This window comes from Callorhinchus milii, unplaced genomic scaffold (genome assembly GCF_018977255.1).
Source record: "Callorhinchus milii isolate IMCB2004 unplaced genomic scaffold, IMCB_Cmil_1.0 Scaffold21, whole genome shotgun sequence".
Lineage (NCBI taxonomy): Eukaryota > Metazoa > Chordata > Chondrichthyes > Chimaeriformes > Callorhinchidae > Callorhinchus > Callorhinchus milii.
Window position 1 is genome coordinate 8,782,348 of NW_024704762.1, and position 26,892 is coordinate 8,809,239.

General features: G+C 48.4%; 2 protein-coding genes across 8 annotated transcripts in view; both read left to right on the forward strand.

Annotated features, from left to right (window-relative positions):
• The first annotated feature begins 338 nt into the window (after nt 1–338).
• keap1a (kelch-like ECH-associated protein 1a) lies at nt 339–11,080 on the forward strand. Its single transcript, XM_007898878.2, has 7 exons — nt 339–510; nt 5,851–6,509; nt 7,240–7,680; nt 7,813–8,489; nt 8,883–9,088; nt 9,676–9,852; nt 10,592–11,080. Exons 2-7 carry the CDS (start codon nt 6,384–6,386, stop codon nt 10,783–10,785), a joined length of 1,821 nt encoding a protein of 606 aa, XP_007897069.2. The 5' UTR covers nt 339–510; nt 5,851–6,383; the 3' UTR covers nt 10,786–11,080.
• Nucleotides 11,081–21,265: 10,185 nt separating this feature from the next.
• Nucleotides 21,266–26,892, forward strand: part of ssbp4 (single stranded DNA binding protein 4) — a 50,697-nt gene continuing 45,070 nt past the window's right edge. For 4 of the 7 annotated variants that reach the window (XM_042342599.1, XM_042342600.1, XM_042342602.1 and 1 more), the window contains exons 1-4: nt 21,627–21,708; nt 22,577–22,649; nt 22,951–23,012; nt 25,343–25,427. In XM_042342599.1, coding sequence (XP_042198533.1) covers nt 21,647–21,708; nt 22,577–22,649; nt 22,951–23,012; nt 25,343–25,427 — 282 coding nt within the window. In that variant the 5' untranslated portion in view covers nt 21,627–21,646. Of the gene's footprint in view, nt 21,442–21,626; nt 21,709–22,576; nt 22,650–22,950; nt 23,013–25,342; nt 25,428–26,892 lie in introns of those variants that run through there. The other 3 variants (XM_042342601.1, XM_042342604.1, XM_042342605.1) reach the window with 1 other exon arrangement.

Here is a 26,892-nt window from a genome sequence, read left to right on the forward strand (position 1 = left end):
CCAGCACAGAGCACAGAGCCACCCCAGCACACAGCCACCCCCAGCACAGAGCACAGAGCCACCCCAGCACAGAGCCACCCCCAGCACAGAGCCACCCCAGCACACAGCCACCCCCAGCACAGAGCACAGAGCCACCCCAGCACAGAGCCACCCCCAGCACAGAGCCACCCCCAGCACAGAGCACAGAGCCACCCCCAGCACAGAGCCACCCCAGCACAGAGCCACCCCCAGCACAGAGCACAGAGCCACCCCCAGCACAGAGCCACCCCAGCACAGAGCCACCCCAGCACAGAGCACAGAGCCACCCCAGCACAGAGCCACCCCAGCACAGAGCCACCCCCAGCACAGAGCACAGAGCCACCCCCCAGCACAGAGCTTGACAGACAGTACAGCCCATCACACACCACCACAGTCAGGCAGACCCTACACACTCACACTGCTGTCCTGGACACATCCTATTCCTGCCCAAAGCCATCACAGGACCTGCTGCCCCGACTGGGGACACACTCAGTAAGCCAACAACTTGCATGCTTCGACTTGGGGGGGTTTTGTGGGGGTTATTTTGTGTGACTGCTGTTCCACTTCACCTCTCCCAGAGCCTCACTCACTTTGGCACATGAGCTGTTGTGGATGTGGTGTGTTATTGGGATCATGTGGGGGGTGGGAGGGGGTTGTTGTTGCTGTTGTTGTTGCAGTCTGTGTGGTGCTCTGATAGCCATTCCCTTTACTGCTTGTAACTCTCTCTCTCTCTCTCTATATATATATATATGTGGGTGGGGGGGATTATGTGTGTGAGGGTATTTTTTGTGTAAGATGAATATCTCCCAAAACATTTCAAAATAATATTGGGGATGGGGGGTGGGTGGGGGGAGAGGAATCTAAGTCAGTTGTAGTCCCCTATTCTGATTGCCCCTCTGCCTGATACATTATGTTATTACAGCTTATGTAAACGTTATCTTAAATATTTAAGAAATAGTTTCTAAGTGGTTTTCAGTGGTCGATCCGTTAAAGCAATACCACTGCCACGTTACTTATGAATGAATGTTACTTTTCTTTAGTAGGTTGGAACTTCCTAAAACAGCTACGTTTTGCTCCCGAGGTTATTTTTGTCAAGTCACTTCTGTACTATCTTATTAACAATAACAGTCCCAGTCGCACTGACCATTATCGGAACTATGTTTGTTTTATATTGCCACATTAGATGCGCATTCAATTTATAATATCAATACGTTTCCTGATCTCTTATTTCCTTATTTCTTACATTGTAACCGCATCAGGTACAACCACATATACAGTCTGGTTGTTTTGTGATAACATCTGGTTTGTTCCCGATTACTGTCCTATCTGACTTGCCAGACCCAGATTATTGTGATGTTATTTTTCAGTGTTGCTTTCGTTCACACCAGTTAGCCTTTACGTCAATATCTTAAGTGTTTACGAATAGTCCAGTGAGTATATTCAGCTACAATCTTATGCGGTATCAGATATTCTGATTGCGCGAGGATTGATGACGTGATGGCAGATCGCTCTGGTTTCTGGTGTTTGTTGACATATTTGGCATTTTTGATCAATGTTTCTCTTTGAGACCTTATTTTCATAATATTGGGTAGTAATCGCTTGGTCTTGCGCTGAATATTATTAGAGCTTCTGTTTGGGCTCTCTGCTCACATTCGTCAACCAGCTGAGGCTCGGGTTCACATCTCAGCCTTGTTCTTTCGTTTCTCTTGGAAGATGACCATTCACGATTTTCTTCTCCCATTTGCTTCCTCTGCAAGATATTATATTATTAGCAGTAGCTTCCAGCGCAGATGGGATCTGTGCAGATTACAGTGTGGTGGTTGGGGGCGGGGGGGCTACACAGATGTGGGGCACTTAATGTGCTTGGAATGTAAGGCGCATGGTTATGCGAAAGGAAGATGGGAGGGGGGGATATTTTGGAAGGAACTCAGTGGGGTGGGCTGTTGCTCTCTTTGCTCTACGACACCCTCAGGGAGTTTTTCCACGGAGCGCTCGCTGGGAGCCCCACCTTTTCTCAGACTCGGTTCTCACGTACCAGTCTCTCCCTCTTATATTATACCATGTCCCAGGTACTGTTTCTGCCAAGGGGCTGGGCACAGTGTAAAAGCTGGCACCTGGTGCCCGGTCTCACCCAAACCACCCATCCTGTCTGGTTCCAGCGAGTACCCACTTCCAATGACCAATTTCTGCTCCTCACAATGAGCTCACTCTCCCTCCTTTCATTCGTTCAAGTGTCTCCCCTGATCCCCATTCCCTGACTTAACCCAGTTCACTGTTAAGATTGGTGCCATTTTGCTTCCACCCTTGCCCACCCACCTTCCCAACACATCCTCTCAGTAAAACCCGTTTATCTCGGGCTTCAGATTATTTATTAATTAAATTAATTAATTTCCCGCAACTCTTCCAGTTCCAAAACAGTAAAGACCCCCGACCCACTCCTCTCCGCACCTTAAGATCCTCAGTAAATGCACCAATTCCTCTTGCACTAATCGACAGGCCTCTTAACTGGCTCACATCTCAACAGTTTAACAGCTGAATTAATTACCTTCCTTCCCACCTCACCCATAATTAACTGTCCAATAAATTAAGCTCCCCATTCATTTTTTTTTCCTTCATGAATTATTCAGCTGGTGACAAAAGTACCTTCTCCATCAGAGTCCATTCATTAAAGTGTCTGCTTAATTAAAAAGCCTTCTTAATTAGAGTCTGCGGAGTTACTGTGTAACTGAGATTGGGACCGTGCTATGCTTTTGGAAGACTGTGTTTACTTGCACACAGCTCCACATGTTCTACTCCATATTGTTGCTTCCATTTACCCAGCCTCGACTGTGAACTCACAAAGTCTTGACATAAGGTGTGTATTATAATTATAATAATAATAATCCTTGCATTTAATAAAGCACCTTATCATGTCATTCAGTCATCTCAAAGTGCTTCACAGGAGATACTGTAAAGTAGAGTGTCCCACAAACAGAATGAGTAACCAATATTTTATTTAGGGGATTTGTTGACTAGGACACCCGGAGAAAGAAATTCCCTTCTCTTTTCGAGTAGTGCCGTGGGATCCGTGTGGATGATCTTGAATGTCCACCTGAACAGGCAGAGATGAAGCCGCAATCTTCTGACCCAGAGATGTCAGTCGCCCTTTCTCAGAGAACCTCGTTGTCTGACTTTTACTCAAGAAATCTCAACTCTGGAGTAATTCCGGGCTTGCACTCAGTTGTGAGATAGAGCATCTTCCTTCTAAGTGGCAGGGTGTGGATATTCAGAGCATTGATTAATAATGAAGAACAATGATATCCATTGAGAGAGCACGACTGCTGGGCACTGCTGGTGGGTTTGCCTGTTACTGAGCTGTGTGTCACTCATGCGCAGAATCCATAATCTGCATCTCACAAGCCAAGGGCGAAAACCTCGGTCAGAGAACAGTGTGTGTTTGTGAGGTCCGTCACAGCCTGACGTAACACAACTTTCATGGGTTATACAGTGAGCGGGTGGGCCAGAGGAAATGGAGGGAAGGGGGGAAGGCCAGACACGGCCTGCGGGTCGCCAGTTGGACCACCCTGATCTAGTGGATCAAGGCATTTTATCCCGGGTTGGGCAAAACCTTAGACACGTTTCCTTACTCCACACTCCTCTGTTTTGCCTAGCAGTAGTTAGGAACCCGGTCGTTACTCAATTGGCAGATTGATGTCCGGGGGTAATATTCCCTTCAAAAAAAACATGTTTTGCCTACAAAGTACACAGTCACCCCACTTTACAATATACCCTGTGAAGCACTTTGAGATGTCTCAACGACACAATAAGGCGTTATATCAAATGCAAGGATTATTGTTGTTGTTATATTGAGTTACCAGAGACTGCAATGATCGGTGCAAACACGTACAGTAAAGACGAGCTGTTGTGTGTGTGTGTATGTGTGTGCACGAGGGGGGGTGTGGTGACTGCCGATGCTGGAAATATGTAGATGAGTTGGTCTATGAGTAATGGGTTAATGTTCTGGGTGTCATTCTCTATCGGGATGAAGGGCTACACCCAATGTGGGAACCTATTTTTCTCTTTCGCTTGGCGATCAAACAGCATAGTCATTTGGGGTCATTTCAAGACGGAACCAAAAAAGGAGTGAAGTGATTGTTGGGCGGGCAACAAGATGGCAGGGAGGGGCATTTGTTGACCCCCTTCAGAAGCATTTGCACCCAGTCTTTGCCCCTCCTGACAACCCTGCAGATAAATTCGTTGCTCACCTCATGGCTGTTTGTGGGAATTTGCTGAGCGCAAATTGGCTGCCGTGTTTGCCTGTCACTACATTTGACAGCAATTGCCTGTGATGTGCTTGGAGACGTCTTGACATCGGAGAGTAGTGGTTAAAGCGCTCGCCTCACAAGCGAGAAGATTCTTAGGCAAGTTTCCTTACTCCACTCGCCTCGGTTCACCTAGCAGGTAGGAACCCAGTTGTTAGTCTCTTGATGGATCGCTTTCCGGGAATAATAACCCCTATTAAACCCAATCCAATCACTCAATCCAAGACTGTTTGTGGAACACTGCTGTGCGCAATTGGCTGTCACGTTTTGCCCGCAAAATACCCAGTCTCTCCACCTTACAATATATTCTGTGAAGCGCTTTGAGACGTCTCAATGACGTCTCAAGGCGCTGTATCGAATGCGAGGATTAGTAATATTATTACTGGCACTGGATCAAATTTCCTGACTGTAGAAGTATTTATTCAAAGGGTGTGATTGTGCAAGTGTCCTGTTTACTCCCGTAACTAACCAGTTTTTCCGAAATAATGTTTTTCCGGGCTTTAAGGAGTTAATTCCTCCCTCAGCGATGGAGCTGTTACACAGTGACTAATCACAAGAGATCCTCTTTCAGTTTTGCCCTCACGTGACCCGATCTGTCATAGAAGGTGAAAAGCGGAGTGGAAGAACAGTACGATGACCCAGCACAAAACTTAAAAGCCTTTTCCTCCCGAAGACTTGCGTTCGCACAGCCTGAAGACCGGGAAAGATGCGCATTTAACCCGTTGTCTCTGTGCAGACTGCATCCATTAAACTGCCTGGGCCTCCATCGACCGATCACCTAATGTGGGCAATCTAGCAGCTAAGAAAAGCGGTTTGCAGAGAAACCTAACGCTAGATGTGCTGTTAATGAGGTTGTGCTCCAGTCTGCGGTGGGTGAAGCCGTCTGTTGTGTCGAGCGCTCCTTCAGTGAGGCGTACCCTCCCTCCCACCCCTACCACCACCCCCTGCCCCGGGCACAAAACATTCCGGGGTAAGGTGAGCGGGGCAAGTCTCTCTGGGGTGGTGTGGGTGGGGGGGGGGGGGGTGGGTGGGTGTTGGGGAGGGGGCGCCAGAGTGTTAGTTCCACTCCAGACACAGGGAGATCTCCTCGCCTACGTGGAACTCTTGGTAGTCTGATTTTGAGACTCTGTTAAGCGTGACGATGGGTTTCTCTGTGTGTCGGATACCCGACCGACCGCAGAAGTAAACTGAATAGCGCAGGTCGGTGCATAGCTCAGGTATACGAGCGAGATATTAAATTTACGAACACTCTGTGTGTGTGTGAGTGTGTGTGTGTGTGTGCACTACACTAAGCACTGTATGACTTTCTTGAGGACTGTGTCTATTCTGAGGGAGATGGGATGGTGCAGACTTGAGGAGCCTTTTGTTAATGCACTATTGATGATAATAATAATAATCCTTGCATTTGATACAGCGCCTTATCACGTCGTTGAGACGTCTCAAAGCGCTTCGCAGGACATACCGTAAAGCGTAGTGACTGTGTATTTTGTGGGCGCAACGTGATCCCTAACATCCTCTCTTCCCTCTCCAGCTTCCGCTCCCTGCCGAGGGTTAATTGGATTGGGATCCGAACAAACGGTTTGCCCAGCGACCGAGAGAATCCGTGGCTGAGATGAGAGAAGCGTCCGATGACTCGGAGAAATCAGCTTCGCTCGGTCGCCGCTCGTAGGCCTGTCGATCCACGACGATTCCTCTCCTCCGCAACCAAACAGTCCATCGTTCAGTCGGAAACAGTGTCCCAGCCACTGGGGTAAAACAAGTTGTCTTTTTGTGAAAGGTTCTCCAGGCCTTCGACAAGAGAAGAGCCGCAAGTCACGAGGGGCTGCGAGCCAGGGGAGCGAAGGAGAGAGAGAGGTGGGAAGGAATCCTTAAAGCCCTGAAAACAAGAGACGTTGTGTGGGAATACGACTTCCAGGTTTTTTTTTTCCGCGCGAAACCTCTTCGCGAGGTGCTTTGTTCACAACGAGGGGGAATCATGACCCGAAACTGCTCAGCGGCAAGAATTCCAAGCCAAACCCAATTCCGAATTCCAAGCCATCACGGGAGCAGAGTTGAAGCCTGACCATGCTGTGTTCCAAGAGGGGACGACCCAATGCCTCGTGTAACCCTCCCACCATCGACGTGCCAGCGCTGAGCGGATGCAGACACCTGGATTGCACTGTCCAGGGTCACCCTTCCCAGGCGCTGGAGGTGAAGTGATCTCTGTCGATTTGTTGCTTGTTTCGTATTTTTTTTTCTTAATTGCGTAGGTTAATGTTAACTTCTCTCTGGTTCATCTGAAGCATTGTGTCCCGAGTTGAAATTACTTGTGGAGTCCTGTAGCGTATCGGTTAGAGTTAGCCCGCTCGCCTCGCAAGCGAGAGGACCCGGGTTCGATTCCCGTTTGCCGAGTTTCCTTACTCCTTTTCCCCTCGTTCCTCAGTAGGGATCCGGCTGATAGTCGATCGGTGGATCGCTTGTCCCGGGGGTAATAATCCCTTCAAAATAAATAAAAATAATAATAACTTGGTCACTCAATCCACGGCTGTTTGTGGGACACTGCTGTGTGCAATCGGCTGCCACGTTTCGCCCACAAAATATACACTCAATTCGCTTTAGAGTAAAGCGCTTTGAGACGCCTCGAAGACGTGATGAGGCGCTGTATCAAATGCAAGGATTATTGTATTTGTTTAGCGCCTTATCAAGTCTTGGAAGGCGCACACACTTTCTCAGCTGTGTGAGCCAAAGGTCTAAAGGGTAGAATGTTCCTAACAGAGAATGTCACACTGGCGTACTGTACTTCACTGCAATGCTTGCTTGCACTGTGGCTTTGAAATGTCTCGAAGACGTGATAATAACATCCAATGCAAGGGTTATTTCCATTGGGTTCCTGACGTGAAAGGCCCTATAGAAATGTAACGTTTGTTGTTTGTTGTTGTAGGTCATGCGGGAACTGAGGAACAATAAGCAGTTGTGTGACGTGACTCTCCGAGTGACCCACGAGGGCAAGGAGCAAAGCTTCCTGGCTCACAGGGTGGTCCTGGCATCCTGCAGCCCCGTCTTCAAGGCCATGTTCACTAGTAACCTGCGCGAGCGGCACTTGGCCGAGGTCAAGGTGGAGGGAGTCTGCCCCAGGGTGATGGAGAGGCTGATCGAGTTTGCCTACACGGCGAGGATCTCTGTGAGCGAGCCCGCCGTGCTCCACGTGTTGCTGGCCAGTATGATGTACCAGGTGGAGGAGGTGGTCAAGGCTTGCTGCGATTTCCTCGTCAGGAACCTGAACTCCAGCAACGCCATTGGCATCTCCAACTTCGCCGAACAGATCGGCTGCACTGAGCTGCACCAGAGGGGGAAGGAATACATCAGCATGCACTTCAATGAGGTAAGTCTCCCCCCTCTCCCTCTCCCTCTCCCTCCCTTGTGAAGGCCATATTGTATATAAATACAAGTTGTTGTTGCCATTGAGAACACTGTCTGGCGAGCTTCACCTCTCCTCTCCGCTCATTCCTTGCAGGTCACCAAAGAGAATGAGTTCTTCAACTTGACCCACTGCCAACTCCTGGATCTCGTCAGCCAGGACAGCCTCAATGTCCTGTGCGAGTCCGAAGTATACAAAGCCTGCACGGAGTGGGTGCGCTGGGATCTGGCCAGCCGCGACCAGTACTTCCACGCTCTCCTAAACGCGGTGCAGATCTACGCTTTGCCCCCGAGGTTCCTCAAGCTCCAGCTGCAGGAGTGTCCGATCGTCAACAAGTCCAACACCTGCCGTGACTTCCTGGCCAGGATCTTCCAGGAGATGGCGCTGAACAAACCTCTACCCCCCACTAAGCTGCGGGGGAATCAGTTGATCTATGTGGCAGGGGGGTACCTGCACAACTCTCTGAGGTGGATGGAAGCCTTCAGCCCCCGGACAAGCCAGTGGATCAAACTGGCCGACCTCCCTGAGCCCAGGAGTGGGTTAGGCTCCTGTGTGGTCTTCGGGCTGTTCTACGCCATGGGCGGCAGGAATAATTCCAAGCATCTCAATGTCGACTCAGACGCCCTGGATTGCTACAACCCCATGACCAACCGCTGGACCCAGCGAAGTCCCATGAACGTGCCCAGGAACCGGGTGGGCGTCGGGGTAATCGACAGCATCATCTACGCTGTGGGAGGGTCTCATGGTTCCTCCCACCACAGGACAGTTGAGAAGTAAGTGACTGCGAAGGAGTCCTGAGTAATATTCCTTGCATTTGATACAGCGCCTTGCGTTTTGTTCAGACGTCTCAAAGCGCTTCACAGGATACACCGTAAAGTGGAGTGACTGTGTATTTTGCGGGTGAAACGCGGCAGCCAGTTGCACACCGCAGCATCCCACATACAGTCGTGGCTTGAGTGACCGCATTTTTCTTTTTGATGGGATTATTAACCCCACAAAGCGATCCAGGGATCGACTAACCCTGACCTTGGAAGTATATTTAATCAGAAACTAAATAAACTGTATACTTTCCAAGTTAAGGGAGCGTCTGCAAACAGCAACCTGGAAAGCATTCACTGGAACCACAACTCCGTTGAGTTTACGGTCTTGTCCTTCTTTGCTCGTAGATACGACCCCGAGACCAACTGTTGGACGTTCGTGGCACCTATGGCGGTGAGCCGGATTGGCGCTGGAGTGGCCGTATGGGACGGTCTTCTGTACGTCATCGGGGGATTTGACGGGGAGAACCGCTGGCAGACAGTGGAGTGCTATCACCCTGAGACAGACAAGTGGCACTTTGTGGCTCCGATGGGCAGTGTTCGCAGTGGGGCAGGTTATACACTTTCCACTTTGTTCTTGTGAGAAATTGGGGGTGAGGGGCAGAGGGTATAAAGGCCTGGGAGCCTGAACAGAGCCTGGTGTATGTAATAATAAGAATTATATTATAATAACACACTCAAACTTGCTTAAGTCTGATCTGTATAAATCGTAACATCTCCTAACTTGTACACCTGCCCAAGACCCGTTGAATTTTCTATTATATATAAGTTTCAGGTAACTCATACTTTGGGTAAATCATATTCAACGTTTGGTCCCGACTGATACGACTTATGTGAGGTTTACTGTAATAATAATACTTGCATTTGATACATTGCCCTATCACGTTGTTGAGACATCGCAAAGCCCGCTTATTGTAAAGTGGAGTGACTGTATGTTTTGTGGGGGAAACGCGGCAGCCAATTTAGGATGGGAGACAGGGACGGGGTGTGTAAACAAAGGGAGCTGAGTTAGGGTTAAAGAGGGTGTTGCTGGGGTCAGTTTGAGATGTCATGGGGGGCTTTATTGGGGGAACAAGCCGAGAAATGAACACATTACGTTACTATTTCCCACGGACCCTCTCCTCGGCTTTCCTCCCCTCAGGTGTTGCTTCTCTGGACAATTACATCTATGTGGTTGGCGGCTTTGACGGCACGAACCAGCTGCAGACTGTGGAGCGTTACAGTATCGAGAGGGATCAGTGGGAGAGTGTCGCGCCTTTGAAACACAGCCGGAGCGCACTGGGAGTAACGATGTACCACGGAAAGATCTACGCACTGGGTAAGGCCTCTGTTCGTTCACCGCGGGTAACGATAATGATTCTTACATTCGATACAGTGCCTTTCGCGTCTGGAGGACATCCTCACAGGATTCTGGGGCTGACGGATATTCAGCGTCTCTGCTTATACTGTAGTAACCATCAGGGTACATTTACTTAACCTTTCATTCACTAAATCCATCTCATTGAGTAGCAGAACAAGGAGGCGCAATCTTAAAATTGGACCGAGGCCATTTGGGAGTGAAATCAGGAAGCTTTTTTTCACACAAAAGGGAGTGGAAATCTGGAACTCCCCCCCTCTCTCTCTCACTCCCTCCCTCCCTCCCTCCTCCCCCAAAAGGCTGAGGATGCTGGAAACATTCAAATTTGCAAGACTGAGGTGGACAGATTTTTGTTAGGAATACGGGGCAAAGGGTGGATTATTGGGGTTCAGGTACAGATCAGCAACGATCTAATAGAATGGCAAAATAGACTTGAGGGGCTGAATGGCCTCTTCCTGTTCCTGTGTTCATTCCATCCCATTGGATACAATTCCAATGGATCCAACCCCTTCCCACTCCATCTCACTCCCCTCCATTGCTGATGAATGGTCACTCGGGGCGAGGACGTCTCGCGGGGCGGTGGGGGGTGGGGGGGTGGTTCTGCTCAGGGGAGAAAGTAGGAAGGTTTTTGGCTGAAATGGAGGTTTGTGAACCATATTGTTGGAATTGAATTCCCTTTATTCCCCCCCAAACCCCACAGGAGGCTTCAGCCAAGAGTTCCTCAAGAGTGTGGAGTGCTACGATCCCGAGAGTGACCAATGGACTGAGGTAGAGAACATGCTGTCGGCACGGAGTGGTATGGGAGTGGCTGTCACCATGGAACCCTGCCCCAGGAACCTCAGCAAGTCAGAGACTGATCTGCCACTGAACGCCACACTGCCCACGTTGTGCTGAGGCCACTTGAGACATGGAAGAACTTTTTAGGATCTCAGCCTCCACTCTCCTCTCTCTTTCTCTCTCTTCCCAATAAACCCCACTCCCACCCCAAATTCGAGGGACCACTTTGGGTTGAGACTAAGCTACAATCAGCGGTGAACCTATTGGAACCTATTGGCGAAAAGAACATATGACAGTGTTGGTGGTGGTGGGGTGGGGGGGGGCAATGGGATCCAGGTTTTCAGGTCTCACCTGAAGATGTTTTCCACCCTCTCCCCCCCGGCTTGAAGTCATGCTCCGCCACTGTCAAGCGCTGTGGGACACTACCCTGTGTCAGGGGCGCTATATAAATACAAGTTGTTGTTATTTTTATGATGCTGAGTGGCGTGAGATGATGTAGAGTTCAAGCAGGCTATTCAACGTGGACTTTGTGCACAGGTAACACACGTGGGTTTGAATTAATGGGCCCCAAGTGAGATCCAGACTGGAACAAATTGTCTTATCTTTGTAGAGCAGTGGCCAAGAGGAACCGTCTCTAAGCAGAAGCCTTGAACTGAACGCTATGTCGATCGACTGTCAATCAGCTTTGGGAGTTGGGGACAAAGTTTGCACTAAATTCCCCTAGAGATTGGTTTGCAGTGAATCAGTTGAGCAGATATGGAAGCCATGGCTCGCCTCTTGCCATCCCCATGACTGGTTGATGTACAGAAACCTTCTGCGCAAAGATTATACATAAACATATATAGCGTATATTACATATTTTTAACAAAATCTCCCAACAGTGTTTACGCTGCATGTTTCAGTCAGTGACACAGCCCATGGCTGAAATCCTTCTTTCCATTTATTCAGTGTTAAGATTCTCAGCCATTTATTTGACACTCTTGGCTCCTAGTTGTGCTCCATATGTGTGAATCAATCACCTTCAAGATAAAGGACTTTCTCTCCTCTCCTCTCCCATCTCCTGGCCTAGAGTCTGCTCCGCTTAACATTTCAACGCTCGGAATGAAAGAAACCCAGCTGCTTTGGGCAACAGTGATTCTGGTTTAACCTGTTCAGCATTTTAACCTTTTTAATTTATCTTTTAGGCAAAGCCATGGCTTCTCCACTGTGCTATCAGGAGGCTTCACACACTACAATTCCTGTACAGTGCCCCTTTTTACAGGGCAGTGCCCCTTCAACTCCACGGACAAAATACTGACCTGTGGTGCTACGGTTGGGGGGGGGGGATTGAGGGCAGCCCGGAGTCGGGGGTAGGTTATGAGGGCTGCCTCCTCGCACCGATCCTTGCATATAAATTCCTGTACGTAGTGTCGATAGTGTAAATACAGTATTATACTTATGTAAATGAATGATGTGCCTTTTGTTGTTGGAAGGTGCCATTGTCTCAGGTGTGAACTAATAAATGATGTTGCCGGAACCTCCTTTCGCTCGTCGTTTACGCCCTTTTAATCCTCTGAAAAAAACTCATCGAGATGAACTTCTCATTGAGGAACCAAGTTGCAGGGTCAAAGCCTGGAGTGCAGAACCAGGACACGACAAAGGCGGGAAAGAGTTGGAGAGAAGATGGGTGGGTGCAGTCTTCCGCCCCCATATTTTGGAACTTCATCCTACACTCCTTTCTCGTCTCTCCCTCCCTTGTATCCTTCAAGGTACGTCTCAAGACCCTCCTCTGCGTCTTTGGTCACAATCCTACCCCTACTCTCCCTGCCCTCCTGATCCCAACCCCTTGCTTGGGTCCAAATCCCTGACTGTCCCGCGACTTGGGACGTCCTCCTGACGTGAAAGGTGCTGCATAAATGTAATTTGTTGTTGGGTGTTTAATGGCCTGTAGATTGTCTCACTTGCCAACCAGGTATATCTACAGTACTCCAAGGCACTGTTGCTGAGGCAAGCCAGCCACACACTGGGGCCAGGGAATCTTCCCACTCAACTCCCTGATAATCTTGCAAGCCAAAACCCTCATGAGTAGGGTGTTTCCTCGCTGGAAAAACAACGGGAATCTTGCCAGACAGTGTTCTCAATGGCAAGCTGTGCGGTTTTACAATATATAATTTGGGATATGACATGTGCATACCGCTGTCAGGATGGTAGAAGGCGAACTGAGTGAACCTTGGTTTTCTTTCGTCTAGCAATTCTTATGTTATTTTTGTTTAGCTTGTTAAATTCCAGCAGTTACCGCAAACCATATACTAGGGTGTCCCCAAGCCTTGGATCTTGCCAGCCTGTGCCAAATACTCGCTGGATTTAGATAAGCCGGTTGCATCCCTTCAGAGAGAGTGTGTGCATTGCATCCCAGACACAAGGATATGTCCAGGTTTGGGTGTCTTACAAAGGTGGGAACGCTGGTTATTTTAAAGGTTGTGGTTTATTCCTCTTAACGTAAGGGATCAGTGCACTGTACAGGCTGAGAAATCCATCTAAAGGTTTAAGTTAACTGATCTGGCAATGTAACCCAATGCCTGTTTGCCTTGTTTATTTGTTTGCCTACAAAATACCCAGTCGCTACACTTGACAGTAAATACCGTGAAGTGCTTTGAGGTGAACGTTTGATTTGAAAAGCGCCGGATAATATAATATATTAGTGCTGCCTCACACTATATAATATATTAGTGCTGCCTCACACTATACGAACGTTATGAGTACTGAGTCGACTTAACGCCCTCGGTCTCTTTCGATGCTGGAGCCCTATCGACGAGAATTAAAATGACCTCGGCTTGGAAAAATTCCTCGTACGAAGTTGGAATTCCACAAGTTTTCCACTAGAGAGCAGCGTCGCTGTGTATGTGGGAAAAGGGCTGGGCTCACATCCGAAGTGGATCTAATACTGTACTCAAATCCTAAAATCTAAGCCCGGAAATGTATCGGGTTCCGAGCCGCTAAGACCTGAGCAACATTTGGAAACCGGTCACGATTCGGAAAGAACCGCAGAGACCCAGCCCCAAAATTAGGACCAAATTTTTAAGAATTTCTCTCAAATTCTGTGCGATCGTAGCTTTTGAGACGATGAGTCAGTCTTAGGACTGAATCCCTGTGAAACATTAAACCACTGATCTATTGTCTCTGCATATCGATAATTTTTTTTTGGAGTGGGAGGGGACGGTTAGTTTGAGTTCTGTCCCCTTTCGGCCTCTGTACTGGGGCCAGAACTCAAACCGACCACAGTTCATGGGTAACTAGACAGTGATATACACAGCCACACAATTTGTGGTGTGGGGTTTCCACGAAGATCTGGACACTTCAGGGTGAGTCAAAATCGTGAGTTATATAATGAACCAAAGGCTGCAGTAGATTACGCAGGATAACTCTTTCAAGAACAAATTAAATAGATTTCTGTTAGGGAATAGTATCTTGGGATACCGTATATAGTTTGGGACATGACGTGTGCAAGCAACTGCCAGGATGTGGTGGAAAATGAACTGGGTTGGACCTTGGTCTTCTTTTGTTTCGCAAATGCTTATGTCCTCATAGACTGCAGTGTGTTACTATGTGCTATATAGGGTAACACACAGGTTGGAGCTAGAATAATAATCATCCTTGCGTTTGATACAGCGCCTCATCACGTCATTGAGGGATTTCTCAAAGCGCTTCACAGAACATGCTGCAAAGTGAATTGACTGTGTGTTTTGCGGGCGAAGCAATGGACCTCAGTGGCTCAGTGGGTCGGTCAGAGGTAGGTCATACAAGATAACTCACAGGTTGGAAGTGTGTGACGCACGGGTTATAACCCATGATGAGAAAGGAAATTTACAGGTAAGGCGACTACCCCTTTAAATGAACTTTCTCCCCCCCCCCCCCCCACCACCACCCCCTCCCTCCTCTCCCTGGCCTGGGTGGAACGAGTTTAGTGAGCGGCACTGATTCCCCACTGTGCAGAGACTTGTTGCTGAGTGGCTGAATGCACTTTGGCTGCCGTCAGCCTGGCACGGAGACGGCTCGAGGCCAGCGGGCACTGACTGGCCAGGACCCGCTTCCCTCTCGTAATGAGACGGCGCTTTTAAAAATGCTGCATTATATCTTCGTCGTTTTTTTTTTATTTTAAAAAAAACTCAAGTCAGGCTTGGCTGGTCACCAGCTCAGACAATCCAATCCGAACAGGCATTTCTGATTTGCAACCAGAAATTGCTGATCCCACAGAACTTTAAATACACTAGAACCCACCGCTGACTACTTACTGCAAGGTGAGCCGCAGATCCGAGCTGCCTTAAAGGTGCCATATATATATATATACATATATACCCCAGGAACAGGACACTGGGGCTCATTTAGAAAAGCAACAACAACAACTTGCATTTACATTCATCAATTCATTTACGGAACTTGCGCTCCGAGACGCCGCCCCGGGTGAAAGGCACCGTGCAAGTGCAAGTTGTTATTGTTCGCAGCACAGAAACAGCCCATCAACTCTACCCTGGTGTCTTTACCTCATCTATTTCCCGGTCTGCGGCTCAACTCACCTCATCCATAGCTTCTAACATTCCTCTTTTTCGCAGCGTCTTATCTAATTCCCTCTTCGCGGGCAAAACCCAAGGCAAGTGTCCTTACTCCGCACACACACGCACACACACGCCTCTGTTTACCCAGCGGTAAGTAGGAACCCGGTTGTTAGTCGATTGGCGGATCGCTTTCCGGGGGTAAAAATCCCTCCCCCAAAAAATTGAGTCACTCAATCCACGACTGTCTGTGGGACCCTGCTGTTTGTGCACAACTGTCTGCCGTGCTTAGCCCACAACATACACAGTCACTCCACTTTACAATATATTCAGTGAAGCGCTTTGAGATGTCTCAAACAACGTGATAAGGCGCTGTATCAAATTCAAGGATTATTATTATATAAATGCAATTTATTGTCGTTGTTGTAGGGGAGGAGCTGGTCCTCAGTCACTGCAAAGGGAGCGTGACCTGTTTAGGAGCCCTGTGCGCTGAGCCAGCCCAATGCCACGCTAAACACTGGCGATGGCATTGAATGCCAAGTGGCCCGAGCCCTGGCACAGACAGACAGGCGGAGGCACAGGCAGAGCTGGGGCCGGTTTCAAGGAGCCCAGCTGTTCTCCCTGCCCGATTGATCCTACTGCAACCACTGCAAAATGCATTGGGAGAGAGAGAGAGCGAGGGAGGGAAGGAAGGAAAGAAAGTGGGAGGGAGGGAGGAAGAGGGAGGAGGTTAAGGGCAATTAACAGACGGTCTCAAACACCCCCCCTCTTCCCTCTGCCAGAGCTGCATTGCACCAGCCTGATCTGGGCATCGGACACAAACCAGTGCATGTTGCAGTCTCTCTCTCTCCTCTGTCTTTCTCTCTCCCAGCACTGAGTCCAGCCTGAGCCAGAGGCACACTCACAGTGAGCCTCACTCAATTGAGAGCTCTCAGACCCACAGCCCATCTTATCCTCCCTCAGTAACCCCCCTACCCCTTCCCTCCCACCTCTCTCTATCTCTCCCTCCCTCGCTCTCTCAGGGCAATACATAACAGGCATTTTACAATAAAGAAATAAACACTTCATTGAATAATATTTGTAATAAAGAGAGGGAGGTGACAGACTGCTCCCAGCTCTATTTCTGACATTCCCAGCTCCTCTCTCTCTCTCCAGTTTATTTTTATATAGATAGATACAAAATATAATGTAATAATATTCCTTGCATTTGATACGGGACCTTATCACGTCTTCGAGGCAGTCTGAAGTGCTTCAGAGAATGTACTGTAAAGTGAATTGACTATATTTTGTGAGCGTAGGTAAATATACATATGTTAAAAAACAAATTGCAGATATTTTTACACGACGATAATGATTAGTGAATTGCAATTGGCAGTTTGGCACTCCAAACAAATCCCCAGAGTCCAGAAATCCCAAATCTAGGAAGACCATATTCCCTTTCTAGGAATCCCAAATCCCACACCCCAAAAATCCCAATAGGAACTCTCTCTCTCTCTCTCTCTCTCTCTCTCTCAATCCCTCCGCCTTGCCCCCTTCCTGCCCCATTTTCAGATCACCTCCAAAGATCTTCCTCTTCGATCGTACCCGCAGTTACCTCTCCCCTCTCACCAGCTCAAGGTCAGGCTCCGTCACTGCTTCCCTGGGTGAAAGGCTCCCTAGTTGTTGTTGTTGTATTACGCAATTAGAAGTAATGTACCTTTAACAGACGTGCACATATGAAATATTTCCACAGAACAATAAGGGGAAAGGGGGCTCGATCCCCACTGGCACAGAAACGTCCTAATACACTGTCAGATCATCGCGTAACCCTTTTAATAAAGTAAGTTCTGGTTCCCAGAAAGTTAGGGGTCAAAGCAAGGTTACAATTCAGCGTTGGAAAGTAATTTGCATTGATTTCCACCATGTTACAGGGAACGAATAATCTAATATGTCACATGCGTCTCTCTCTCTGCCTTTATAAATGACTCCAGTGCCAGGCAATGCCACGTTCTCTGAGAAGGTCACCCCATAACCTTCTCCCGGAAGACCATTATCCAGCTCCTCGTGTTGGCTCATTGAGTAAACAATAATAATAATAATCCTTGCAATTGATGTAGCGCCTTATCACGTCTCCAAGCGCTTCACAGAATATACTGCAAAGTGGATTGGCTGTGTATTTTGTGGGCGAAATGCGGGAGCCAATTGCACACAGCAATATCGTGGATTGCGTGACCATATTTTTTGTTTTCTATTACGGAGGGATGATTACTCCCGGAAAGCGATTTGATAATTGATGAACAACTGGGTTCCGACTTACTCCTGGGTAAACAGAGGCGTGTGTGTGGAGTATGCAAACTTCCCTCACGGTTTCGTCCTGACCGGGAATCAAACCCAGGTCTTCTCGCTCGCTCTAACCACTACGCTACAGGATTGCACTTATGGAAACAGATCTGCAGACACACACGTCTCGTTTCTTAATACCCCGCTGCCATGTTTTCAACTGTGTTGTATTTTCATTGGAATGTTTCTACACTGGGAAATTGGCTGTAATTATTGCTTGTTTATGCTAATGGACTTCTTCCCAAGACCCCTGGAGTTTTTCAGGCACCGCTCACCAGCCTCCTACACACAATGAGAGCAGAGACGGAGAGAGACAGAGTGTGAAAGAAGCGAGAGGAGAGAGAAGGAGTGCGAGAGAAGGAGAAGGAGTGAGAGTGGGCCAGAGAGAAAGCCAGGGATCGTGTAAGACTGAGAAAATGAAAGAGATGCAAAAGAGAGTAAATGAATGTGGAAGAGATTGACATATAATAACGACGACAACAAATTACATTTGTAGAGCGCCTTTCACGTCGGGAGGACGTCCCAAGGCGCTGACAATATACTCACGTAGTGAGAGATAGATAGAGAAAGATTCACACAGAGAGAGAAAGTAAGAGAAAGATGAGAGAGGGAAGGAGGAAGAAAGAGAGGGACTTGAGGGGAGGTGTAAGTTCCTTCCCCTCCTCCCCACCACCCCATGTCCTCCCTGGAAACTCTAACGTATACTGGGGTTCACCCTCTGTAACTCCTCTTTTTTTTCTTGCGGAAACCCGGTTTCCAAATTAGCGATGAATATAATAGTTTTCCCAATTTCTCCACTGTTCTCTATTTATGATTGAAATGGTTTTAAGGCTGAGACCAGGTAGAATTTCGAGTCTCAGGTGTGACCCTGGGCAGTGCCTCTACCCACTGCGCCACTAGGGGGCGCTGTAAGATGGTTATAAATAGATGAGGTGTACTATTTGTGACACAAGGGATTGGTGTAAGATATTATGCCCCAAAGTCCTTGGACAAGGAAGGGGTTGGGGACAGGGGCTAATTTTCCTTCCCTCCCCAACCCCCATGGAACAGAAACACCTCGAGACAAAGAAAACAACGATTGTGTTTTCTATCCCTCTTTTTAAATTATTTTTATTTGCATTGAATGTCGAACACGAGCTTCCAATTTTGGTAACAGCATAAAATTGCTTTCAAATATTAGGAAACAAACAAACTCCTCCAACTATGACTATTCTGTGACAGTGATTGTGTTGTGCCCTGGACTTTATACAGGGCCTTATAACAACAAATTACATTTGTATAGCGCCTTTCACGTGGGAAGACATCCCAAACTGCTGAAGCGAAAAAATATTCCCATTCTCATTCAAATGTTTCCCAAAACGAAATATCTTGGAGCTCTTCACACAGTGAGTTACTTTGAAGTGTAGTGACTGAGGTTTTAAGTGGTCAGACAGACAGTGAATCAGCAGTATCATCATCCCCATGAAGTCAATGATCAACTAGTCAGACTGCTACTTGGGGAGTAAAGGGGATTAAGGGATATGGAGAGAGACGGGGAAATTAAATTAAAAGATTTGGTCGGATCTTATAGAATGCCAGGACAGGCTCAAGGGGCTGAAGGGGCTACTCCTCTTCCTATACGAGCCTCCCTCTCAAATCTAGCATTGTCACGAAGTATTTAGTCTTCTCCGTTTGGAGATTGGATATTGAACCAGGAACGGAATAGGATTAAAACGCTAATATGAATACAATTGAACTATAACACTGAGCTGCACAGACCCAGATGTTGCGGTTTTGACTCCGTCTCCAGGTCTGTGCTCGGTTAGCTGATGGCAGCTGGTGTTTGGCTGGGTCGTGGGGGGTCTTGGTGAGGGTGATGGTGGGGGGAAATACTATCTTTAGCCTCAGTAATCCATAGCCTTGTTGCCTAGGATCGCACATGGAGACCTGGGGGCCAGGTGCTGTTGGAAACATGGAGCATATGAGTCAGCGCCTTTAGGAGTGAAGAGGAACTCGCTCTCTCACATCAATGGTGGATCAGTCAGTAACAAGCTATTGTTGACAGTGTAGGGCAGTGCTTCTTTGTTGGATGTGAGATTCAGGATCCCATGAAACTATTTGAGAAGAGAAGAGACTTTCTTCCAATGTCCTGGCCAAAAATTGTCCAAGATAAGCTCGAACGTTCAGCCCTCGGCTGTATGTTTTGCACAAACAAGCAAATGAACAGTCACTACACTTGACTGCAATTAGTTGCAAGCACTTTCTGACATTATATAAGTGCCGGAGCAATGGCGAGGATTGTTCATTGCGGTCTGAGGAACACAAAGTGATGCCCCTTTAAGATAACACGCTTCCCCGTTGAAACAAAGGGCTTTTCTTTTCCACAGTGACTGCAGGAGCCAAATAACTCTGAAAAAAAGTGACTTTATGTAATCTGAGCGCAATATACAATTGCTTAAAGGGGCCGTTGATTTTCGTAACTTGATTGGCGCTGGGCAAATCTTTTTCCCCCAGCTTTTTTGGGGGGCGGTGGGGTGTGGCGGAGTGAGACAGATGACACAGAAACATCCACAGTTACTAACTATCACAGCGACCTGTTTTATTTTGCTGGCAAGTCAATCATTCACACATATATATTAAAAAAAACAAAGAAAAAATACCAGAAACGTGAATAAAAAGCGATAAAATGCCAAAACTTTCCCCTAATTGTCTGATAGGCAATGGGACAGCCCAAAGCTTCGGACATTCCCCCGGTGGAGGGTTGAAGGACAAATGTCTAAAATGAGATAACTGGGGCAACAGTTCGGGGTTACAGTCATTCTCACTGACCCCTGGTTAGTGAAGGGAACTATCCCACCCCTGATCCAGAGACCCCCCACCGCCCACCACCACCCCACCACCCTCTCGCTCTCGTCCCACTGAAAAGTGGATGTATGGGTGGTTTGTTGAATAAGGTTAGTAGTGGGATGGAGTGTGACACTCCCCCTCCCCCTCCCCCTTGAAGATTTACTCATGAGTAACAGTCACTTGGGTGAGGTGCTCAGAGGATGCCCTGGGAGAGGATACTAGTGGAAAGAAAAAGGAATCTATTTGCATTCATCATAATCCTTGACACTTGGTACAGTGCCTAAAGCATCAAGTGTCACTTGAGAAATTTACTGCAAACTGTAGTGACTGTGTATTCTTAGGCAATTTGCACACAGCAACAAACGGTCGTGGATTGAGCGACCAAAATAATCAGGTTCCCACTTACTGCTGGATAAACAGAGGCGTGTGGAGTAAAGAAACTCGCCTAAGGTTATAAATATAATAATAATCCTTGCATTGGATCCTAAGGTTTCTCACCGCCCGGGAATCGAAGTCGGGTCCTCTCGCTTGCGAACTGTGAGGCGAGCGCACCAACCGCCGCGCCACGGCCGCTCCACGTAACGTTAACAGCTCGCGGAACGCAGCCTCGTCAAATAACGAGGCTATTCTTTTTGTCACGGGTGGGCGGGGGTGGGTGGGTGGGGGGGGCGGTGGGGGGGGTGCGGGAGAGCAAATCGGTCGGCTGCGGCGCGGGCGGCCGAGTGTGCCTTTAAGAAAAACCGGTTTGCCCCATCCATCGGCAGGGGGAGCCAAAGGGATCTACAGGAGCGAAGGCTCCTCTGTGGAGCCTCCAGCTCAGACGGTTTCAAGTCTCCCCCTCCACCACCACCACCATCCCACCCACCCCCCCCACCCCCCCTCCCATTCCCCCCATTCCCTCCCCTCCTTCGGAAAATGTGGCTGTGTTTGTGCCCAATGGTCGGGGAGCTTTGCACAGAGGTAGCTATGGAGATGGAGATTGCCTGGCTCCTGCTCTTGAAGGTTTGACAGGTGTGTGCTCAGCCAGAGACAGAGACCACGGTATGTACACCAAAGGGAAAGGATGTACTGTTCCCTCGGACAGTCAGGCAAGAGAGAAGTAAGTGATGGCTTCAACACCACACACCACAACACCCAGAGACACACACACAGGGACACAGGGGACAGGGGGGACAGGGGGAGAAGGAGGGGGGGGGGGGGAAGGGGGAAAAAAAAGAAAGGAAGGAAGGAGGGAAGGAGAGAGGGAGAGAGGGAGAGAGGGAAAGGGGGGCAGAGACCCAGCAGTAGAAATAGAAAGGGGATACATGTGGAATTGGGAGAGTTGGATAAGGGGGGATTTCACTCTTCGAGAGGTGCCTTTCTCTGGGTGTGTTTTGGGGGGGGGGGGGGTTGGTGGGGTGGAGGGGTTGGGGTTGGTTGGTGGTGGTGGGGTGGGGTGGGAGGGGGTGAGGGGGAAGTTTTTTTCCCCCATTTTTTTCATTTTTTTTTACCCCCCCCCAAAAAAAATATATATGTTTGTTGAGCTGTTTGAATTATTTTTTTTTGGGGGTGTGGGGGGTGGGGGGGGTGAAAGGTAAGGGAAAATCTTTGAGGGGGGAGAGAGGGGGGGAGAGGACAGGGAAAGAAAGTATCTCTCTGGCTCTGGTTATTGAGTGTGAGATGGATACAAACGCTTTTGTTATTGTTAATGCTGATTATTTTTGGGGGATACAATGTTTTTTTGCCTGAAATCGCTTCTTTTAGCAATATTTTACCCCCCCCCCCCCCCCGCTTTGATCTGAGTGCTCAAGAGAGAGAAAGAGAGAGAGAGAGAGAAACATTAGAAGGATACACATCACAATATTAGAAGTCCAGTTTCTAAACACTAAATAATAGAAGTCGAGCAGTTTATTTATTTATTCCCACTCCCCCCCCACACACTCCCCCACCATTGCTTTTCTGTTGCAGGAGATTTTCCTGTTTGTTTGTGTTCTTCAAGGATGTTTTTTTTTAAAAAACAATTTTAATTAGAATTTATTTCTCTCTCTCTCTGTGTGTGTGTGTGTGTGTGTGTGTGTCTCCTTCCTCCACACACCCTCTCACACACACACACACACACACACACTCACAAAGTTCTTACTTTTTTGTGTGTGTTGTTGTCACTGCGTATTCTTGACTTCTTTTTTTCTCTCTTTCTATCCCTCTCTCCCGCGCTCTCTCTCTCTTTCTTATTCCCCCTTTCTTTTTTTCCACAGATTAGCCTTGTACGTTTATGAATACTTACTTCATGTGGGGGCACAGAAATCGGCTCAGACTTTCTTATCCGAGGTATGTATGTGTGTGCGCGCGTGCGTTTTTGTGTTTTATTTCAATTTTGTTTTTATTTGGGTTTTATTGTGGTTTAATTCAACATTGTTCCGAAATGTGGCATTATTTCGCCTCTCCTTCTCGCTCAAGCGACCGATTCTATTTCCCCTTGTTGTTTGGTGAATATTTTTCCCCCCTCCCCGCAAAAATAAGACATAGTCACTCCACTTTACGGTGTGTCCCGTGAAGCGCTTTGAGCCGCCTCGAAGGCGTGATGAGGCGCTGTATGAAATGCAAGGGATTACTATTGTTTTTTTTGCAGATTCGGTGGGAAAAGAACATAACGTTAGGTGAACCGCCAGGATTCTTACACTCGTGGTGGTGGTGAGTGTTTATTTTCACGTGGAAATTATCTTTCTCCCTCTATTCTTTTGATTTATATATATATATATCATATATATCATATAAAACCCAACGTTTGATGTTTGCCAGAAGGAGATCCGATTCTTGAACAAAGGAAATCTGACTCCAGATGGTGTGAGGCAATGTCATCCCCTTTGAAAGCCAGTGAGCTGGGGTGATGGCTTTCTCTCTCTCTCTCTCTCTCTCTCTCGCTCCCTTCCTCTCTCTCTCTCTCTCTACACGTTTCCAAAATATGCAGAGATAGATAGACTCCTGCTCTCTCTTCGACACCCCCCCCCTCCCCCCACCCCCAACCCTCACCCTCTCTCTCTAGTTCTTGAAGCAACTTCGGACTTATTCAAAAGTGGCAGATTTTCGATTTCCTCCCCAAGAACAAAACGAGCGATTATTTTATATTAAAAAATTCTCCGGCCAGCCCCCCGCTGGCTGGCTGGCTGGCTGGTTTGGGAAATGTTGCTGGGTTGGTGTGAAACTGCCGTGAAACTGAGCCACACTGAGCTGTAAAGGTCCCAGGCTCCATCCCCCGCCCGGTCTGTTTGTTGCTGTTAGTTGATCCCAACCTGGTTAGGAGTGAGTTGGGGGTGGGATTACACTGGCCTCAGTGCACCTGGCTGGGGTATGTGTGCCTGAGTGTGTGTGTGCGTTGGCGGTGGAGTGGGGGAGGGAATCAAGGTAGCATTGATGCTTTTTTTGGGGGGGCGGGGAATAGATATGGTATTCTTTAAGAGTGTCAGAATCAAGTCAGCCCTCTGTGACGCTCTCTAGTCCGGTTCCTGAGCCCGGCCGGCCCGCAGTATTCCAGGGCACTCACTGCTGATGACAGCACAGCCCGGCCCGGCTCATCAGCAGGACTTGGAAGGGCCGACCAGTCACTGGGGGCAGGGAATCATCCCAACTCAGTTCCTGTTAACCCCGCAGCCACTAACGGGTAGGGTGGTCCTAGCTGGACAAGCAGCGGGAAAGCTTGCCAGACAGTGATATCAATGGCAAACTATGTGGTGTTAGTTGGTTAGACTCCAGCACTTACCCCCAATGCACACTCTGGGCTCCTCCAAGCTTTGGCTCTTGCCAACTTGCACCTAATGCTTTATGGAATTAGCTAAACCAGGAGGCATCCCTCCAGGGAGAGAGAGAGAGAGAGAGAGTGAGAGAGAGAGCGCATTCCATTCCAACAATTTATCTCTGGAATTTCCATGTGTAGGTGGGATGCAGGGAATTCTCAGTTTGGTTTGGAGACTCTTAAGCAACGGTGATGGGTTTCCGCATGTGTCAGACACCCACCCGGCTGACCAAAACAAAATTCAAATAATATTGAGCAACGTGTTTTGGGAAGGATGAATGAACCTCCCAAGTGATGGCTCTGTGAGTCTTTCACCACCCGCTACCTTCCACCCACCTCCCCCCCCCCCCCCACCCACCCCCCCCCCCCACACACACACACACACACACACACATTGAGCCTTGCTTGGGCATCCCCAACCCAGGGTAGACAGCAGGAGTGACACACTGCTCTGATTAGAAAGTGGGCCAAAACTTTGTCGTCTGGGTCTCTTGGGAGGGAAGGAATGTCAGGATTTCAGGCTGTGGTTAGGGATTCCCTGGCTGAGCGAATGAACATGTGGGGTGGGTTGGCCGGGGGTGGGAGGTGGAGAGAGCCTAGACTGGGTGCTGAGATGGATGGCCAGAGTTGAATCTGGGTTGGAACTGTGTGGAGCTATGAACATGTGTTTCAGCCCGACTCAGTGGTAACCCTCTCGCCTGTGAGTCAGAAGGTTGTGGGTTCAAGCCCCACATCAGGACTTGGAATCACATCATCTGAGATGATGGACAAATGCACTGCTGGGGTGCACTGCATTGGCAACAGATGCTGTCCTTTGGATGAGATGTTAAACTAAGGTCCTCTCTGCCTGTTCAGGTGGATGTTAAAGATCTCATGGCACTATTCAAAAAGAGAAGAGTTTCTCTCTCCTGGTGTCCTGGTCAACGAATCCCTAAAATAAAATTGGTCACTCGCTCCGTAGCTGTTTGTGGGACACTGCTGTGCGCAAACCAGCTGCCGAGTTTCACCCACAAAATACACTGTCACTGCATTTTACGGTATAACCTATGAAACAGTTTGAGATGATGTGAAAAGGCGCCGCATCAAATGCAAGGATTATTATTTTGTGAGGTACATTGCACGTGTGAGTGTGAGTGTGGGCGGGCGAGCGAGTGAGTGTGTTTCGGGGTGGTCTGCAATTGCAGTGTTGATGATATAAAGCGTGACATCCGACTCTTGTTGTTTCCCGCAGCGTGTTCTGGGATCTGTACTGTGCTGCTCCAGACCGACGCGACACCTGTGACCACTCGAGCGAGGCTAAAGCGTTCCACGATTACGTGAGTTTCATGCAAAAAAATTTGCTCCCGTTCTGGGAAAGCCTGACGGGAATATTCCTGCCTTGGGATGGAGGTTGCATTTCCCATTCTCCCAGTGGCGCGGACAGAGATGCGATCTTTTTGGAGCTGATCGTGGGAAAGCTTCATGACTTGATGCTGGGGTAGGGGGGGGGGGGGTGTTGGTGAGGGGTTGTGAGGCAGGGAACTGATTGCCTTTGTTGTGGGGGGGTGGTAGGGGGAGCTGAGGTGGGGGGGAAATGGCTGCTGTTCCCAAAGTGTACCCATTGTTTCTGAGGCCGAGGGGATATTGCTGGCGTTGTTGTATTTCAGTCACAGGCTGAACCTTCTCTGCTCTGTTGGTTGGTGCTTCCCATTAACCAGGTCAAAATGGTTGGACATCAACTGTGGGTGGGAGGTGCGAAAGGATTAGCGACTAAAGATTCCTGGACATGTTGCAGGTGATTCTCTGGATGTCCGCTCAGAGCTGATCGCAGTCCCATTTTCCGGAGTTCCATATATCCTAACACGTTCCCCCCATTTTGCCGGGATGTTTGAGACTTGCTGATTGCTAATCCTTTCGAACCCCCACGGTATCGCAACTGAGATCCCAAGTGTGGGCAAGGATGGAAATTGCGCCTATTTCTGTTGCTGCTGTTGTTGTTGTTGTTGTCGTGTCAACTTGTCAAGTTCCGGCTGTGGAAATGGAGGTTTGTGGTGTTCAGACCTGTTGAGAGGTCTCCAGTCTTCTCTTACTGTGCATCTCTCTGTACAGAGTCGCTCGCTTGCTGTTGTGTATTGAAGCTGTATATATAATGAAGTTCGCCATTGCCTTGTACTGCTCTGCGCCTGACCTGGGAGTACTTCACACTGGGTGCAAGAGTCTGAACACATTTCACTCCCTGGGTGGACACCCAATTCATTGAGTACAAGAAGGTTGTGGGTTCAAACCCGACGACAGTAGGTTGAGCTCATAGTCCCGGCTTTGTTGCTCTTCTCAACATCATTTGTTTGAGACGGGCTGTTGTGGGGTGGATTCTCATGTCCTGCGACAGGACTTATGAGGCTGTGAGTTCAAAGCCCAAGTCGGGACTTTGAACATCCACCTGAATAAAAAGGACTTTTTTTTGTGTTTGGGAAGTCCTCGTGACGGTGCAAAGCACTACACAAATGTCATTTGTTGTTGTTGCTTGGAGATGCTGTATGACTGACTGTGAAGTCCCTGACAGGTGGCCCTGGAATAAGTCTGTGAACTCAGAGAAGCTTCATTCATCTCGTGCGATGTTTTGTGAAGCCTGCTCTCCCTCAGAGAATTGGAGAGCTCAGTCACAACAAATTGCTTCCCTCTCACTATACTTACCTCCGCATGTTGAGCGATCAGCCTAGCCTTTTGAAGTCACTGCCTAGTGTACATAATATGTACATGGTACAGACTAGGATGGTCACGGGTTTGGAATCCACGCCAGTC